Source organism: Candoia aspera, chromosome 4 (assembly GCF_035149785.1).
Source record: "Candoia aspera isolate rCanAsp1 chromosome 4, rCanAsp1.hap2, whole genome shotgun sequence".
NCBI classification, from domain to species: domain Eukaryota; kingdom Metazoa; phylum Chordata; class Lepidosauria; order Squamata; family Boidae; genus Candoia; species Candoia aspera.
In genome coordinates this window covers 72,197,275-72,214,583 of record NC_086156.1, presented here as the reverse complement: position 1 = coordinate 72,214,583, position 17,309 = coordinate 72,197,275, and the positions used below count along the sequence as shown (strand labels likewise).

The 17,309-nt window shown below is 38.8% G+C and overlaps 2 protein-coding genes across 5 annotated transcripts; both read left to right on the top strand.

The window, feature by feature from the left end:
- Positions 1-245: 245 nt before the first annotated feature.
- On the top strand, positions 246-5,233 carry SPMAP1 (sperm microtubule associated protein 1). 3 transcript variants are annotated; one of them, XM_063300494.1, is made up of 4 exons: positions 914-1,423; positions 1,741-1,840; positions 4,472-4,554; positions 4,969-5,233. In XM_063300494.1, the coding sequence occupies exons 1-4, from the start codon at positions 1,384-1,386 to the stop codon at positions 5,124-5,126; spliced, it is 381 nt and encodes a 126-aa protein (XP_063156564.1). In that variant the 5' UTR covers positions 914-1,383; the 3' UTR covers positions 5,127-5,233. The 3 variants fall into 3 exon arrangements, 2 of the variants coding, with proteins under 2 accessions (XP_063156565.1, XP_063156564.1); XM_063300495.1 differs by lacking the exons at positions 914-1,423; positions 4,472-4,554 and adding an exon at positions 246-628; XR_010067795.1 differs by lacking the exon at positions 4,472-4,554.
- Positions 5,234-7,210: 1,977 nt separating this feature from the next.
- Positions 7,211-16,537, top strand: CWC25 (CWC25 spliceosome associated protein homolog). Of its 2 annotated transcripts, none has more exons than XM_063300492.1 (10): positions 7,211-7,304; positions 8,247-8,419; positions 9,635-9,871; positions 10,386-10,455; positions 11,296-11,408; positions 12,626-12,680; positions 12,974-13,134; positions 13,588-13,671; positions 14,477-14,641; positions 15,671-16,537. In XM_063300492.1, exons 1-10 carry the CDS (start codon positions 7,287-7,289, stop codon positions 15,783-15,785), a joined length of 1,191 nt encoding a protein of 396 aa, XP_063156562.1. In that variant the 5' UTR covers positions 7,211-7,286; the 3' UTR covers positions 15,786-16,537. The 2 variants fall into 2 exon arrangements, with proteins under 2 accessions (XP_063156562.1, XP_063156563.1); XM_063300493.1 differs by having other exon boundaries at positions 7,223-7,304; positions 14,480-14,641.
- The last annotated feature ends 772 nt before the right edge of the window (positions 16,538-17,309 follow it).

Here is a 17,309-nt window from a genome sequence, read left to right as displayed (position 1 = left end):
TGTATAAGGAATTGTGAGCTACGCAGTACTGAAAAAATTTAAAGAGCAGAAGGGCAGGTTGTAAGTTGTATGAAAGGAAAGAAAGAACAACATTTTTGAAGTGTAGGAATGTTACTTAAATTTAAGTCTTGGTTAAAGTTTTTTGAAAAACAGGAACTATGGTAGGTTCATTAATACAAATGTAGAACTAAGGGATAATAATACAGGATAAGCTATACTAAAGCAAGCTACTGCGTGAATGAAGAAACTATATGCCAGCTTCTGGTTGTTAGGGAGCAATTGTCTCTGTTGATAACATCACAGAGACTCCAGTAATGCAATAATGAGAGTTGCTAGGAGAGAGGATATATATAGGTGTGTGGTGAAGGAGACTCGTGCAGTTTAGTATGATAGTCAGCTTTTTCTCTTGCTTCTGCTAATCATGGCTTGTATTACGCGGAGATGTCTACAAAGGCAAAAGGAATTCATCCTTGATGGTGTGGCAGTGGACACTATTGGTAGCAGCTATGCCCACATCCTGCCCAAGTTGTGGTCTGCATTGCCACCTTATAATGCTCAGTTGGATATCCATGCTGCTAGCTATTTCTCATCTCCAGTGATCAAATCAGTGCTAAAACGGACAGAACAGGTAATGGCATTTGAAGGTTGAAATGGAAATCAAACGAGTAGATGAGCAGGAGGGCTGGGAAGTATAATTTAATGTCTTAATGTCATGCTAGACAGTAGTCCAGCTGCAAATGACTCATAAACCACATGATACTCCCAAACTTTTTTTTTTTTTTTTGCAGCTCAGGGCCCTCCAGAACAGCAAATTGCTGAAATCAATTTTCTGATACTTTCCTGTGGAAAAGAGGTCAAATAAAGATGCATGAGATCAAATATCTCATGCATCTTTATAGAGTTCTACTTTAGATATATTAAGCTATTCAAATTAGAACTCTACCCAACACAGAGTACCTAAAAGCCAAAACTAAGTGTCTGAAAATATAGTTCCCCTGGCTTTTATATTATTGCCTTGGCTGCCAAAAATAAGAAAAGAAATAAAGTTCTGACTGCAAAAAGCTGGCCTGTCACTCTGATAATCCATAGAGTGGTGCATCCCTTTTTTCAATTAAAAAATACATTCTCAGATAATTTAGGTTTCTAAAATAACTATATAGCATCCAGTCTGATTCTAGTCTATTCAGAACATATAAAAGACAACTTATATTAAATATGGGGAAAGTATATTCACAGCCCACTTAAAAACACCTTGTAATGCTTCCAAATTATCCTCAGATGCTGACTCTTCCTAAATTATAGAACAGCTACAGAATATTCCTCTCTATGTGCTCCTGCATACGGCTCCTGGATTTTTAGAAGAGAGATGGGAAATTGTGGGCAATGATGGCCTGTTCCTTGGATAGAGGTTGGGCCCATATTGGTAATTGGTTCATCACACATACACGTAGGAAGCCAGTTAATTGTAAATGCTTTCCTGTTTCCAATATTTAGATTGTCTTTTCTTGGAATGTTTGGTCTTCACTGCTTGATGTCACAGCTCCCTCTATGATCTCGCTCTAGACACTACCCACTGCATCACATTTAGGAAAAGAAAAAAATATTCCATAATGATAAAAACTTAAACCTCTCCTTCATAGTCTGAATATCTACCTCCATTGCTTGCTTGCTTGCTTATTTATTTATTTATCTAATTATAAACTGAATTAATTGGGCTTTTGTTTTTCTTTTGCTTGACAGACTCGTGGTGGGACCTCCAGGGATGGGTGGATAGTGGACTACTTCCACATCTATGGGCCAGGCCAGAGATATTTGAACAGGAGAAACTGGGCAGGAGCAGGTGAGTGATGGATTATATCCATCTCTGGCTGTCTTTCATTTCACCAGCAATTGTTTATCTTCTAAACTCTTAAAAGTGATTCAGGAACTGTTATAGTACTGTAACTGTACTGAACCTATATTTGATGGCACAGGCAAAAAAGCCATTGTTTAGATATTTTAATAAAGATACAGATATATTAAAATAAAATAAATTCTGTTTAAAATAAACAATGAGCGTTCCAAACAGAATACTGTAGTAATAGGCAGACAGTTCATATAGTATTAGCAACAGAAGATGCTTGTCAGCATAAGGCAGGTGCAGCACCTTGACCACTTAAAATGATCAGCAAATTTGTTTCCTCCCTCACAAATGAAACAAATGATTTTAACCTGTATATCACAGGGGTTCTTTTATGTTGTGGAACCACAATTGCCTGCTGCAGGCTTGTCTTGGCAAAATGAGGAACGAAATGGGGGGGAATTTTGACAGTGCTCCCCTGTTGGTTGCACATGCTAACAAAACCTGTCCAGCTTTTCCTGGACTTTGTTTGCATGAGCAAAGTCAGTAACAAAGGCCAGAGCAAGTTTTGAGAGTGATGCCGCTTTGTCTAATTAAAAAAAAAAAACTGAGCAGCTTGCATACGCATCTTCCAAAAGTTACTGACAATCCCTCCATGGGCCCTGGCCCACTCCCCAAGGACCTCTGGCTTAAAGCATTTATCCCCACCACCAATTCTAACTGCCTAAGCCACTGTCCTGCTTTTGCCTCCTTTTAATCGTGTCACTGAGGGCAGCACTGTAGATTTTCTAAAAGAGTGGACCTTTTTTTCGAGTTTCTGAATAAACAAATTTTGGAAATGTAGCCATGTTTATTGCATGGTCTCTGTAAAATTTCTCAGTCTTTTTCCAGGAACAAGTAAAGAAAAACAATTAAGATACCTAAGGCTGTTAAAATTAGTATTAGGATGCCCACAAAATAATGCACATGTATTTATTTGCTTGCTTCTTGTTGAATTAATATTTTCTAAAGACTGTCCAGAACTGGACAGTAAATTGAGGCTGCTGTTCCATACATTCTTACTGAGGATTATTGATCTTTATTTAGAAGTCCTATAGATAAGTTCAAGATTTTGTTATGCAACTTTTACCATATTTGACTGATACTCTAAACAATGGGTCATCAAAAATGGAAATTTTCCCAGGGAGCACTGGTTGGGATGGGTGTATAGGTAATTGTTTCACATCTCTACATCCCATGCCATTCTATTGTTCCAGCACTCTGGCTGCAAAAACCAGAAAATTATTATCCTTTGAATTAGCTCAGCTTCTGGGACTTCATGTACTTTTATTGTAGATAGGGGGTGTGTTTGTTTTAATTAATTTTTATTAAAGAAGTGTTTTACAAGATAAAAACAATACAAATTTAAAGAAAAAAGAAAGTAAAAAGTAAAGTGATAAGTAAATAGGAAAGAAAGAAAAAGAAAGAAAAAAAAGAAAGTAAGATATAAAGAAGTGGCTTCCGATCTTCTTTATAGGGGTTATAAATGCATTTATATTTTATCTTCTCTCTCTAAGGTTACATCATGGCTCCCTTCTTTCCATATTCTACCTTTTCTAGTCATCAAACTCATAAATCAGTGTTGACTCCTGGTGATTGCTTGGACTAGTCCCTGCAGTTTTCTCAGCAAGATTTCAGAAGTGGTTTGCCATTGCCTGCTTCCTAGGGCTGAGAGAGAATGAGTGGCCCAAGGTCACCCAGCTGGCTTTGTGCCTAAGGAGAACTCACAGTCTCCCAGTTTGTAGCCTGGTGCTTTAACCATTACACCAAACTGGCACTATTGCAGATAGTATTGAAGTGTTCTGCTACTGTATTCTCTGGGATGTCTTGTTGACTCCCCAGGCTCACTTACAGCTCTGATTTTCCTGGTGACTCACATCCAAGTACTAGCAAGGGCCAATCCTGCTTAGCTTTTTGAGATCACCCAAGGTCACTTCTTTGAGGGGGTTAGCTAATGTAACTTGGTATGCTTTGCTTCCTTCAGACAAATACTTTGCACATAAAGACAAGAATGGATTCTTCTAAAAGTAGATCATGCTTGCTTTTTCACACTCTAAACCAGTTGGGGAACAGTTCCAAGTATTTTCCATAATTGTCTATGCTGGATGGAGTTGCAGGTCCAATGACATCTGAAGTCCAGGTTTCCCTCTTCTGCTATAATAGTACAATCCTTTTCAGGTGGAAAAATACTCCATGTCTTCAGGAAAAAGTCATGTATGTGTTCTCTATTGAAAATTATAAAATAAATAGCATTTAGCAGCTGGAAATGGGCAATCCTACGTCCTTTTGTAGTTCTCAGCCTAATTTCTAACGCCTTTTTCAGTGCTGAGACTTGCAGTTTATCTTGGTTCCTGGCAGAGCGTCAGTGTCCTGTTTTGTTTTGTTTTGTTTCATTAGTTTAGAAAATATTAGAAAGTCATGGTTGAAACGAATAGGGAAAGTTCCTGGTGGCAAGTAAAGCAAATTACTATGCTTTCCCTGTCACAGCTCATATGAGCTCTTAAATATAATGGAACAAGGGTGACATGAAGGCTTATTAGCTCTCTCTCCTTTAGTACCTCTCTGATTTGATTTTATTTGGTTTGCATATAGGGAGCCAAATGCACAGAGCATGAAATTAAAATGTGAATTGAAGAGTATGCTGGCAATATACTTAAAGTTTTATGTGGATCAGGGTGAGGAGATTTGTTATAATATGGCAACTGCAGTGGCTGAGTAGGGGACTGAGCAATGTTCTTTGCTTTTTGGTTGGCTGGAGAGAAACACTGATTGGCTCATAATCATCTCTGTTTGTTCTCCTAATTAAGTCCACAGAAGTGAAATTAACTTGTGATTTTCAAAGTACTTCCGCGGGATTACAGAATAGAAATGGGGTGGGGGGGTATACATTTAGGAAAAAGTATCCCATTGCTGCTAGGGGTAGTTAGGTGATGCAAGGCCAAGAAAAAAAAAGGCATGTATTGAAGAAAACACATCAAGAGACAAATAGTGTAAGGAAAATTGTGTGCATTTAGGTACGGGTTGTAGTTTGCAAACACGTGCTTCAACATACTTTGGATGGATGATAATTAGTATTTATTTCTATACAGGTCACTCTCCAGAGCACGTGGCTGGTCACCATCTGTACTTAATGGATGCAAAGCCACCAACAGGTTGGAATGGGCGATACGGCTATCGCCGCAACACTCCTGATCTTCGCACTCATTCTTCTTGCTTTGGTGAAGTAACATGGCTCCCCATCCACTGAAAAAAATCAAATTATATCAATCTGTCTCTTCTTCTGACTAAGTGGTCTTGATATGTTTTGTTTGTTCCTGATCTTTCCAAAATAATAAAATACTTTTAATTTTCTTATCCTAACAGTTTGTTGCTTGTGGGGATGAGAAATTATGGCAGGAGATTACATTAGGACAGCTCTTTCCTAACTAGGTACTGTTAGCCATGATGCCTTGGGGAGGATGAAAGCTGTAGTCCAAGCTGGGGAAGGACAAAGTGGTAAACCAATATTCTGCATGTGATGAAAGTGGCTTAATTGTATACTTTGTGCTCTGAGCCATTTGTTTTCAGGGCAGAAAATGTGTTCAGATTAACTATATTTTAAGTATATGACTGTATACTGCTTTGGGCTTCAATGAGCAGTCAACAGCAAATCTGCTGAATCTGTTTAATTAGCTGTCTAAACTGTTTCTCCTTCCTGTCATCTCTATTCCTTGTATATGTATTCTGATAGAAAAATGTATCTATGCTAGGGTGCCCAGAAAATAGTGATACAGAAATAATGCCATATACAGGCAGAGGCAGATACTTGCCTATGAGTACAATCTGAGGCATATTTTCTAGGGTTAAGACCTGCTTAGTAAATAAAAAAAACAATATGCATCAAGCATGCACACTGGAAATGAATCATACAGTATTACATTTGAAGTCATGGCCATTTAAACTTCATGGGACAAAAAATTAAGTTACATTGTGTTAAAGGGAATCATTCTGAAATTTATAAACAGCAAACCTACCAGCCATATCTCTAATATTAATAGCAACATCACAAACACTAGGGCAGTTTGTTAATCCCAGTGCAAGAGAGAGAAACAAGCAATTCACAATAGCTGTGTTCACATGGCACACTGAACTCTAATCTAACCACAAAGTAATGAACCACATTTTAGCCTGTTGCACTGTCGAACACAGTCCAGAAGTTTTTGTTTCCATCTGTTGTTTTTGTAGAAAAATGTAAGTCATCACTATTAGGAAATAGGCCCAGTGCTATTATAGTTAAGCAAGCATATAGATATAAAGGACAAAGAAATGGGTCATGTACAAAACAAAGGTCAAAGGATAGATTAACTAAATCAATACATCTGTAACTTGTCATTTGTCACTTTTTAGATGCCTACATTCTATGTAATGTGAATACTTTAGCCAATCAGTATATACCATGAGTCTGCTTGTATTGCTCATGTGTTAATAAAAGACTCTGCTCACTGAGGCACTGGGAGTTGACCCTGTGGGAGAGATCCAGCATTTGCTGTTAAAGAAGCTTTTAATAAAGAAAAGTTCCTCTTTATTTGTTGGTTTATTTTAACTGAGTAAATGAATGCATTTTTCCATGAACAACATGAACTCAGAAAATATAATTGAGTAAACCATGGAAGTAAGCCATGAGTACTCAACCAATGAAGTGATTGCCTTGTTTCTCTAGGCACAACATTGTGGACACCACCTCTCCCACTGCAGCCTGTCTAGTCTTATTTAGATTATGATTCCCATCCTGATCATAATGGCGGGAATGACAAAGGTTGTACTCTAACACACACTGCTATTGTGGCAGGACTATAAAGCTTCGATTAGCCATGACAGCAAAAGGGTAGTCTTCATATTCAAAGGTAATGTACCATGAAAAAAGGAGGGAATGCTACTACCTTTATTCTTTTTTCATGGCCTCTTCATGCTGAATTAAAGGACTAGTAGCGTCTTCTCTCCGTGCTGCCTTTCCCAAACTGCCTCCCCAGTTGTTGAACTACTGGTTGACATGATGGGAGATGTAGTTCAAAGCTTCTGAAAGGCCTCAACTGTCACAGCTATTGATTACATTACAGTTCACATCATCGCCTCTTAAGCGTGAGTGTGATAGATGACCTTGGGGTGATGGGAGTTGCAGTCCGACACATCAGGATTATTTATTATAATTAGTGATAATTTTTCCCACAAGAGAAATAACTGCAGGTTCGACAGACGAAGCTGTATATATCTAATCACTCTTAAATCAATCGCTTCCGCTCTGGGAGGACCGACGTTTGGAATAGGAATAATACGTTACATCATCACTCCGCGCCGGTCTGACCTCAGCAGACGAGAAGGAGAGGAGCTGCGAAGCGGCTGCTCCAAACTAGACCCTTCAGCCGTCGCCATGGGGGGAGGCGACCTGGTGAGGAAAAGGGGCGGTGGGGTGGAGAAAAGCCGAGGTGGGGGTTGGGGGGGATCGAGAATGGGGCATCGCCGAAAGTCCTTGGATCTGAGTTAATCGAAACTAAGGGCAGGCTTCTTGTCTCCCTCCGGGGGCAGGTTGCTATGTACACATTTGGATGAAAATGTAATATAATTGAAATATAGGGACGAATTTAAGGAGTGGAGAGACTTGAGGAGCTGGGGGGAAGGCTCTTATACAATTGGAATTCAGTATTATGGAAAGGAGATTAGAAATGGGGTAGGGACAGCAGCATACCTTCTTCAATTGAAACACTTGTTAGAGATAAGGAGCCTCTTCATAGCAACCTGTCTGGCATATCACTAAATCACAATCTAGTTTGTTTACTTTAGTTTATCAAGTTGTGATAGCTTAGCCACTGTTTGCAAGCCTGGCTTATGGTTTAGTTTATGTGGTGAGCCCAGTTAATTGTGGCGTTTCCAACCATTTTTAAGGAAAACATGACTTTGTATGATGTGTGAATCTAGCCAATGTGTAGAGGGCCTCCAACATATTCTTAATGTACAAATTAATGGATGATGGAAGTCTCATTTGGAGTGGAGGAAACAAATTGAATAGCCCCACCACAATGAAAAACTTTTAACATGCACTAATTGGGCTTATTAAGTCAAAGATATTAAGTTGAAGCAAGATATATGTGATGTGGTGTGGATAGTTGCCATTCCTTTATAAGACAAATAAACTGCAAAATGGGGGAACTATTTGGAGCAAGCATTAAGCACAAATATGGAGCAAGCATTCCTATGCTTTGTATGTACTCAGTTTTAGTACACTGAGGCTTGCTTTTCAGCTGTTTTTCTTGTTGGTATTGGTTGTTATTTGGTATAGCTTCTGTAGGGGAAATTTGTCAGATTAAATCAAGGTGCTTAATCTTGTCTGTAGAATCTAAAAAAAAGCTGGCACCCACAAACCCTACGTAATGTGGAAAAAGTTTGGAAAGCAGAACAAAAACATGAAGCTGAAAGGAAGAAAATTGAAGAGCTGCAACGGGAATTGCACGAAGAGCGAGCACGAGAGGAAATGCAGCGATATGCAGAAGATGTAGGCGCTGTCAAGTATGTTGAGCTGGATTTTATTGGTCTGGAACCATAGAATTGTAGAATAGGAAGGGGATATCTAGGCTATCAATTCTCTACAGTAATTCAAATTAAAGTATCCCTGACAGAGGCTGTTTAGCCTCCACTTAAAGAATTGTAGTGAAGGGAAACCCATTAGATCTCTGGATAATTGATTCCACTGTTGAACTGGACTTACTGTTAAGTTATTTTGAAAGTTCGGTCAGACTCCGTCTTCTCTAACTTAAATCCATTATTTCATGTCCTGCACTCTGAAACAAGAGAGAACAATGCCTTCTTCTGAGTGACATCCTTTAAGGTATTTGAAGAGTACTATCATACTGCTCCTCAGTGTTGTATTGTAAACATTCCCAGTTCTTTCGGTCTCTCCTAATAGGACTTGGTGTTAATCCTCTGATTGTTTCCTTCACTTCTTCATCCAAGACATTAATAATCATTTTGAAGAGCACAGGATCCAGGACAGTTTCATGTGATTCCCCATTTGATACCTCCTCCAGTTGATGACATTAATTTTGAGTCAGCTGCGTAATCCATTTAACTGGCTTCCCATCATCCTTCATTTAACTACATTTAACGTCAGCTGCTATGTTGAAATAAAAAAATACTATGTCTCTACCATTCATTTTGGGACTGGATAGCTTTGCCTTTCCATTGTTACCTCTTAATATTTTGCCATCATCACTGAGCAGATGATATGCCAATTATGTCTTCCTTTTAGTTTGGAAGGAAGGAAACCCATTTTTAGCAGCCTTCACTCACCTCAGCTCATTCATTTAGCTTTCCTAATACCATCTCTGTACTTGTGAGTTATCTATCTGTACCCTTCTTTGATGACTTGGCTCTTTTTCCTACATAATGTGGAAAAGACATTAACCTTTTTGTGCAACTATATTGAGAACACTCTCTTTGTACTGGTCTAAGACCACAATAAATTATGATTGATTGTGCAACTATATTGGTTTCTTAAGTTGTTATACATAAGTCTTAAAGTGCACCTTGGCTAACAAAATTATTATTTGAATTTGAATAATAATAATAATAATAAATTATAGTCCCAAAAGAAGTACCACTAAAGGTTGTCTACCTTTATAATCATATAACCTATCTTTATTTTTTTTTATTTGCTTTGACATCTTCTCTTCTGACCCTGAGTTGAGCTGAAAGTTCTAATATCTTTTCCCCCAAATGAATTAGAAAAAAAGATGAGAAGTTGGAATGGATGTACCACGGACCAGGTGGCATGGTGAACAGAGATGAATACCTTATGGGGCGTCCAGTTGACAAATATGTCTTTGAGACAGCAGAAGACAAGGAGGCAGGCTGTTCTTCTGAGACTGGACTTCTGCCAGGCTCTATCTTTGCTTCTACAGGTGCCAACTCTGCATTGGATATGGCTAGCAAGATCCGAGAAGACCCACTTTTTATGATAAGGTAGTTGGGATTGTTTTCAACATTAAAGAGCGGGGCAGAAAGTGTATAAATAAATAATAAATGAATGGGTTTATAGGTAAGTCAGGTGATGGCCAGGATGATTTATAAAATGAAAGAGTTGAAGTATCTTTGATATGAACATTAAAAATACCTTAATTATTCCCATCAATGCCCACAGTGCTTCACTTTAACATTTTTGTGCTAGATTTGATCAGAGATGCTAATCCTGTAGATTGAGTATTGGGAATTTATGACTCTTCATGTGCTAGACCTATAACTATTTCTATTTATTTAGAAACCTACGTGGTCACTTGTCTTATACAAAATAATCCTAATCCAATTATAATCAGTAAAAGCAAAACAAAACTAACCAAGTTTTGATAGAAGTTAGAATCCAACAGCTTCTGGAAGATCACAAGTGTCCCCCTCTAATCATAAATTTAATTATAGAACCAAAATAGACTATCTGAGAATTTCATGTGAACATTATTTAAATATTCTTTTGTCTGTATAGAAAGAGGGAGGAAGAGAAGAAACGTGAAGTTCTGAACAATCCTGTAAAAATGAAGAAGATCAAAGAACTGGTATGTTAATGCTGAATGCTTTGAGAAGGCATACAACAAAATAATGTTGAATTCCATGGTGGCAATCCTATGTATGCTGACCAAAATTCAATGGGGCTTTTTTTCCCAAGTAAATGCATTTAGGATTGGTATAAATTATCAATATCAAATTATTATGGAAGAAAGGATTGATATTTGGGGTATCTTTTGTTGAGTTGGGGAAAAAGTAATTTCAAAGCCACAGCTTGAAATGATTAGGTATGTGAACAATGTGAAGTCTGACTTAGTCTCTGCTGATCTCGGTTTAGAGAGAAAGAGAATGTATGTATGGGAATAGCGGCTCAGCAAAGTGTTAAACAGTTGCCCAATCAATTCAAAATCTTTTAACTGTTGCTGTGTTTACAACAAAAATTGTTAAGAGACTAGTGCAAACTGGAATGTAGTTTTTCCCTATTACTTCTGTGCAAGTTTATAGTTGGTGTAAGGATTCTAACTGGCACTGGTTACTGAAGATTTGGAATTATTCCAAATATAACTAATATAGAGTAATTGCTGTAAATCCTCAATCTTCAGTATGGCAGCCACAGTTTCTAAAATGTCCATCAACGTCTTCCTGAAAAGTGCCACAAAAAATACAAAGGTAAGGTAAAGTAATACACAGTTTTCCGAGATAGTACAAGAATGTTGAGGAATGGCGTTTTGTGATTGGCCCTTCAACTGTGGTAGCCGTTTTGTGAACATGCCCATAAATGTGTTCTCAAAATTGTAAAAAGTGCCTGTGGGCCCAAAAGGGATTGGGACCCTACCCTAAACTCTGGCGATTATTATGAAGCTAATACTTCCCTTTTTCAAATGTTCTAGTTGCAAAGCAGTTTGGAGAAAAAGAAGAAAAAAAAGAAAGAGAAGAAGAAGAAGCACAAGAAACACAGGCACCATAACTCCAGCAGCAGTGAAGATGAACAGATTAAAACTAAGTATGTGTGTGTATATACACAGCATTCATTCATTCATTCATTCATTTTGTGCTTTTAATTACAAAATTGTTTACAGTCTTAAATCTGTCTTATGAGACAGGGCCATTTTAGAGGCTGGGTTTGAGTACTGCTCATAATTGCAGAGAAAGGAGTGGAACTGAGTCCCCACACAAACACATGCTACTGTGTAACAGTGGCTCTTGATGTTTAAAAGGTGGTACAGGTAGTCCTTGGTTAACGACCACTCATTCAGCAACTGTTCAAAGTTACAACGGTGCTGAATGCGTGGTACTTATGACCGGTCCTTGAAGTTCCAGCTGTCCCAGCATTCCCATGGTCACATGATTGTGATCCAGGTGCTTGGCAACCAGCTCACACTTACGATGTTTGCAGTGTCCCATGGTCACACGATTATCATTTGTGACCTGCCCTGCCAGCTTCCCACAACCAAAGTCAATGGGGAAGCTGGCAGGAAAAGTCGCAAGTTGCTCCCATCACTTTTTCTCCCAAGAAACCCAGATACAGAGTATGAGATCCCAGGGATCTCGTACTCTGTAGTGCATGCCCACCTGCAGCACCTCCCGCCCTCACTCTGTAGCGCATGCCTGCCTGCCCATGCTTGCACCACGGCAGCCACCTGTGCACACTCCACAGCAGCCACCCCTACCTGGCCACGCTCATGCCACAGCAGCCACTTACCCGCTGGCCTGCTTTCAAGCCGCCTGGGACTTGCAACTTCCTGCTGGTTTCCCCATTGACTCTGCTTGTTGGAAGCTGGCAGTAAGTCACGGGGAGGTCCTCACTTAACAACCCATGATCCTCACTTAACGATGGCAATGGGGACTCCCAGGATTGCCATTGCCATTGCTAAGCGATGTGTCACGTGACATTGCGCTTTATGACTGCGTCGCTTAGTGACAGAAATTCTGGTCCCAATTACCATCATTAAGCGAGGAGTATCTGTAGTATGGGTGGGCAGCGTAGCTTGACAGGGACAGTGGTATCACTCCTCTATATATCTCAGAGGAGCCACACATGATACATTTCTCCCCATCCTTGAGCAAATCTCTGTATACATGCTGGGATTCTATTCATATGGGCTGGAATTGGCATGTACATAAACTATACATTTTAAATAAGAGGGAACTTAGACCTACCTGATATTCAGGACCTCTCACACTGACAATATGTTAGAATTTAATTTTCTTTTGCTTTAGGTCACGGGAGAAAGTAGAACATCTTCATCCCAAAAGAACAGGATATGGATTGCAAGTATGTACTGTGATCTATTAGTGTATACTATACAGTATAATATAGAGATGCTCTTTTTTGGGGCCAGCCTGTCTTAGAGTGTCAAGTCTTGAAGGAGCACATATGCTTTCAGCATGTGAACTCACCCATTATCATTGAATCCCTTACTGGTGGAGCTGCCAATAACTTCACAATCACTGTTTGAGACATCTGTGTGCAGTCAATCAAATATAGCAACATTTGTTCTCTGATAAAGCAACATTTATTCCATGCTTAAACACTTTCAGCAAATAGCGTTTTTCTCTTCATGTTAGGTTCATGATAGTGGCCGTGAAAGGATGCTGTCACATAAACTCCAACAGAGCCTTGGATCAGAGGGTCAAAGCCATTCTCCAGAGAGGCATGTGGGCAAGAAGGGCACAAATCAGGAATCAAGCAGGCATAAGAGATCCAGATCACCTAGAGACAGTAAACAGTAAGCAAGAATAGGACAGCCAATTCTTTTTCTGTAAGAGATGTTAGTTTAATTGCTGTAGAATTATTCAAATCTTAATTGGGTTTTTGTTTTTTTTTGCATACAGTAGGATGCAAGGACTGAGTATACTTGGAAGTCATCAATCTGGCCTCTACCCATTGTAATTTTTAATGTGACAAGAATGGAAATGTTTAAAGAACAAGTGGAGTAATTATATTCATTGTTTAAAATTAAGTGACAATTTAATTTTTGAATCCCCACTCCAGTATTAGTTATGATTTGGGGGTGTTGCTCCTCTTATGTCATTCAAAACGCAAATGCAACCATTGGGTTGAAAAACATTGTGCATCCTGGTAGTATGAGACGAAGAATTAGCAGCAGAACAGCTTAGACTAAAGAGTTACTAATAATAAATTATTATTTTCATGGAAAAAAGAAAATTTTGAATTGCAGGCACAATGGTATGGAACAGAAGACAAAAACAGAATGCAGGAATTTTCCTAAGGAACAAGACTATAGAAGACCACAGACTTCAAAGTATGTGGATGGGCATGATATTGGTGGATGTTACATGGGTTGTGACATAATTATATAATGTATTATAGGCAGAATATTTTGAAATACATATGCATGCAGAAAGCCCAGCAATTACTGTAAATGAAAAGGTCGGTAAAAATAGTGAGACTCACCAACTTTCTCTTATTTTTTTAAATCATTATCATTATTGCCCATTATTTGCGAAAGGTCCCCTGTGCAAGCACCGAGTCATGTATGACCCTTTGGAGAGATGCCGCTTTCGCGACGTTTTCTTGGCAGACTATAGTGGGGTGGTTTGCCGTTGCCTTCCCCAGTCATCACTGGGGACCCCAAATGTCCAACTTTACAAGATCAACCTCCTCCAGTTTGATGGGTGAGAGATCTAAATTACTAAAGATACAACTGAGCTTCAATTTCTGCACTTGCTTCCTCCTGGTTTCCAAGCACTTTGGAAAGCTGTAAATAGTTTTGATGCACTGCATATGGTCAGTGACTGAGGTATGTTAGACTTAAGGAACACATTTGTTGAAGATTCACATGGTGCAGGAGTGTAAAGAAGGTAGGCCCCCATTCTAGCTTGAACTGAGCCCTTAATCTTAGCTTGCTTAATATCCGGGCAATTGATGTATTCTGACTATTGAGCAGTCAATTCCAGTTCCCCACTTACCTTAATCATGACACTAGACAACCCTATTTCCTCTGCTTAAAGTAGCCAAGAGAGAGATTTACTCCATAAGTTGGTGATGAAATTGGAATTTGATTTGAAAAGCCTATGCTGCCTAAAATCATGTCATTCTATTTTAAGCAGAAAATTATCTGCAGAAGAGCTGGAGAAAAGACGGAAGGAAATGATGGAGAATGCCAAATGGCGGGAAGAAGAAAGAAAGAACAACGTGAATAAACATAGAAAAGAAGAAGAAAAAGAGCAAGCTCTGGAAAAACTTCGCCGCTGCAATGGGAAATTCATACAGTGAGCGTCCTCCTTCCTTCTATTAGGGAGAAGCCGTGGCTCAATCGGAAGAGCATGCGTTGTACATAGAAGGGCCTGGTTCAGTCTTCATTAAAACAATCAGATGATCATTACACTTGATATAAAGCAGCAGCATCTGAAATTATCTCAATTTGAAAGCCATCTTGGGCTACGTGCTTGTTTCACAGTATAATACATTAGAGTCAAGGAGGGAATGTTTTCCTGAACTTTTCTCAAAGTGTTGAAGCAGCCACTTCTCTGGGGATTTACATGCTCTACTTGAAAGGCTGTCCCTGACTGTGCGCATGTACTTACATAGACGGTGCTCCTACTGGAACTGCCAGCAAAGTGACGCTGTCACGCACCTGCAGGCTGCTGGACAGAGCCTTCAAAGCAGTTCTGTGAAATTTCCAAAGGATGTGCTTGCTTTAATGCTTTCAGGAGGGGTGCTTCTCTTTCAGTAAAACCCCTTTTAAATATTCTGCTATTTATATATTTAAGCATTTTAAATATTATTTCCTCAGCCTTTTACAGGGCGTGCTTTCTGTGTAGGAATTACAGTCTAAACACATTAGAGCAGGAACTCCTATGTAATTAGTTTTTGTGAACTGCTTTAGGATAATACAATTGTGCTAAGGATTAAGTAAAAATCTGGGTGTGAGGGAGGAACTACAGACGCAGAGAATTATTTTGAATAGGAAGAGGAAACCCCTTTCATGTAAAAAGAGTGATGCGGAAAATCATGCATGATTTAATGACTACAGAAAAGAGTGAAGACAAGATAGATAATTCCTTTCCAGACTTGAGAGATCCCATATTTGATATTTTCCCTGGCCCCCAGATATTATGCAGAAGACCATTTGAGCAGTTAACGCCCGTTTGTTTGTTTTTTATATCCTGATTAAATTTCTCCTCGTTTTTCCTGTTTCTTCTCTGTCAACTTTCTGCTAGTGAAAAATAAATGTTATATAGGACAAAGTGTATGCCTTTCTCATTCTTAATGCCCTTCCTTGTTTCTTTTGCCTGCAGTAACATAAAATTAGAGAGTGCATCCACCTCCTCTCTGGAAGATAGGGTGAAGAGGAACATTCACTCTATCCAGAGGACACCAGCAGCCCTGGAAAAAAACTTCATGCATCGATGAAATTGCTTCGTGTTCTATCACAGGCCTGCGAAGGATGTGAATACTTTTCTCTAAGGAGCGACTGACCAGTCAGGAAATCTTCACAGGCCAGGCTGTCTTTTTCCCTTGCCCAGATAGGACAAGGGAGTTCACTGTGATAATTCCATTACAACTTTTTTTTTTCTTCATATTAAGGTATTTTAAATGTCTGCAATTTGATGTACTTCTTGCAAGCCAATTTGTTAGAAAGCTCTGCCCTTTCTTTGATATTTTATAATATTATAGTACTATAAAAGGGTCGTAAGAGTTTGGCCTCTGTTCCCAGTGAGCCCCAAAGGAAACGTGGCTGTTCTCTTAACGGTATTATAAAGAGAAGGCTTATTACAGAAACTTCCATTTACTGATAATAGTTCCTCTGCCTTTCATGTTCTTGAGAATGTGATGCACCTGGGTCCAGGCTAATTGGGCTTACACTTCTGTTCTACAGAGTTTTATCTCACATCACTCTTGTTTGAAGCAAGATATAACACTTGCAGTAGAGAGAGAGATCCCTTTCCTACAAGGAGAGAATAATTTTATTCATTGTTTTTTTTACTGGAGTCATGCACATTCTGTGCACAAAACAGCTTCTGTAACTAGCAGATTTTCTTAATAGGAAAAAGGGAATGGACAAAACTGTAGAACAGCAATCTTTCATATATTATTTTGTGATATGTAAATACTGAACTTTGTACATCTAGCTGGCATTTAATATATGTATACATCTTTATGTAGCTTTTTAGCACTTTTGTAGTATTTTTAAATATTTAGAAAATGTATATAGATTTTCTACATTTTACATTAATGGCTCTGAGCAGCTTACAAGGTACAGTAAAATTATCAAAAACATTCATTTAAAAATTTAAGGAATAATAGATAAACAGGGTGTTAAAACGTCTAGGAAAATATTGCCAGCTTGCTTCTAAACTGTAGTAAGGAAATGGCTTGCTTAAATTTGGATAGCAAATTATTGCATAATATGACCATGCTCTGGAGAAAGTTGGATGGGTTGTTAATCAACAAAAAGTTGTTACTCAACAACAACTCCTGTGGAAGGACTTGCAAAAGGTGTCCCTTTAATGACTAAGAGTGCAGTACTGAATGGAGTAGATGGGCCTATAAGTAGCATGGGCCTAAACCATGTAAGGTTTAATACAAGGTTGCAAGCACCTTGAATTGGGCAACCAGCAGAGTTGCTTTAGCATGAGATTAATTTAAGACCACAAGAAGGCCCCATTCACTACTAAAAGAAACAATTCTAGGTCCGTTGTGGTTTGCAAACAAAGTTTAAAGGCTGCCCCACAAGGAATACTTTGCAGTAGTCTCTATGAGGTAACCAGTACCTGAGTCATCAAAGCAAGGTCTCATTCATATAGAGATGTACCTGCTGCATCAACCAAAGCTGATAAAAAGTTCTTGCCACTGATGTTACATGTCTGTGCTGGATCCAGGACAATCTCATATCGCAAACCTATTTCTTAAGAAGAAATGACTTCCAAATCAGGT

Excerpts from the sequence above, each read along its gene's own strand:
- SPMAP1 (XM_063300495.1), top strand. The coding sequence starts at position 422 with ATGGCTTGTATTACGCGGAGATGTCTACAAAGGCAAAAGGAATTCATC. Across the intron at positions 629-1,740 it reads TGCTAAAACGGACAGAACAG|ACTCGTGGTGGGACCTCCAG; the intron begins GTAATGGCATTT and ends TTTGCTTGACAG. Across the intron at positions 1,841-4,968 it reads GAGAAACTGGGCAGGAGCAG|GTCACTCTCCAGAGCACGTG; the intron begins GTGAGTGATGGA and ends ATTTCTATACAG.
- CWC25 (XM_063300492.1), top strand. Across the intron at positions 12,681-12,973 it reads GAACAGGATATGGATTGCAA|GTTCATGATAGTGGCCGTGA; the intron begins GTATGTACTGTG and ends TCTTCATGTTAG. Across the intron at positions 13,672-14,476 it reads AGAAGACCACAGACTTCAAA|CAGAAAATTATCTGCAGAAG; the intron begins GTATGTGGATGG and ends TTCTATTTTAAG.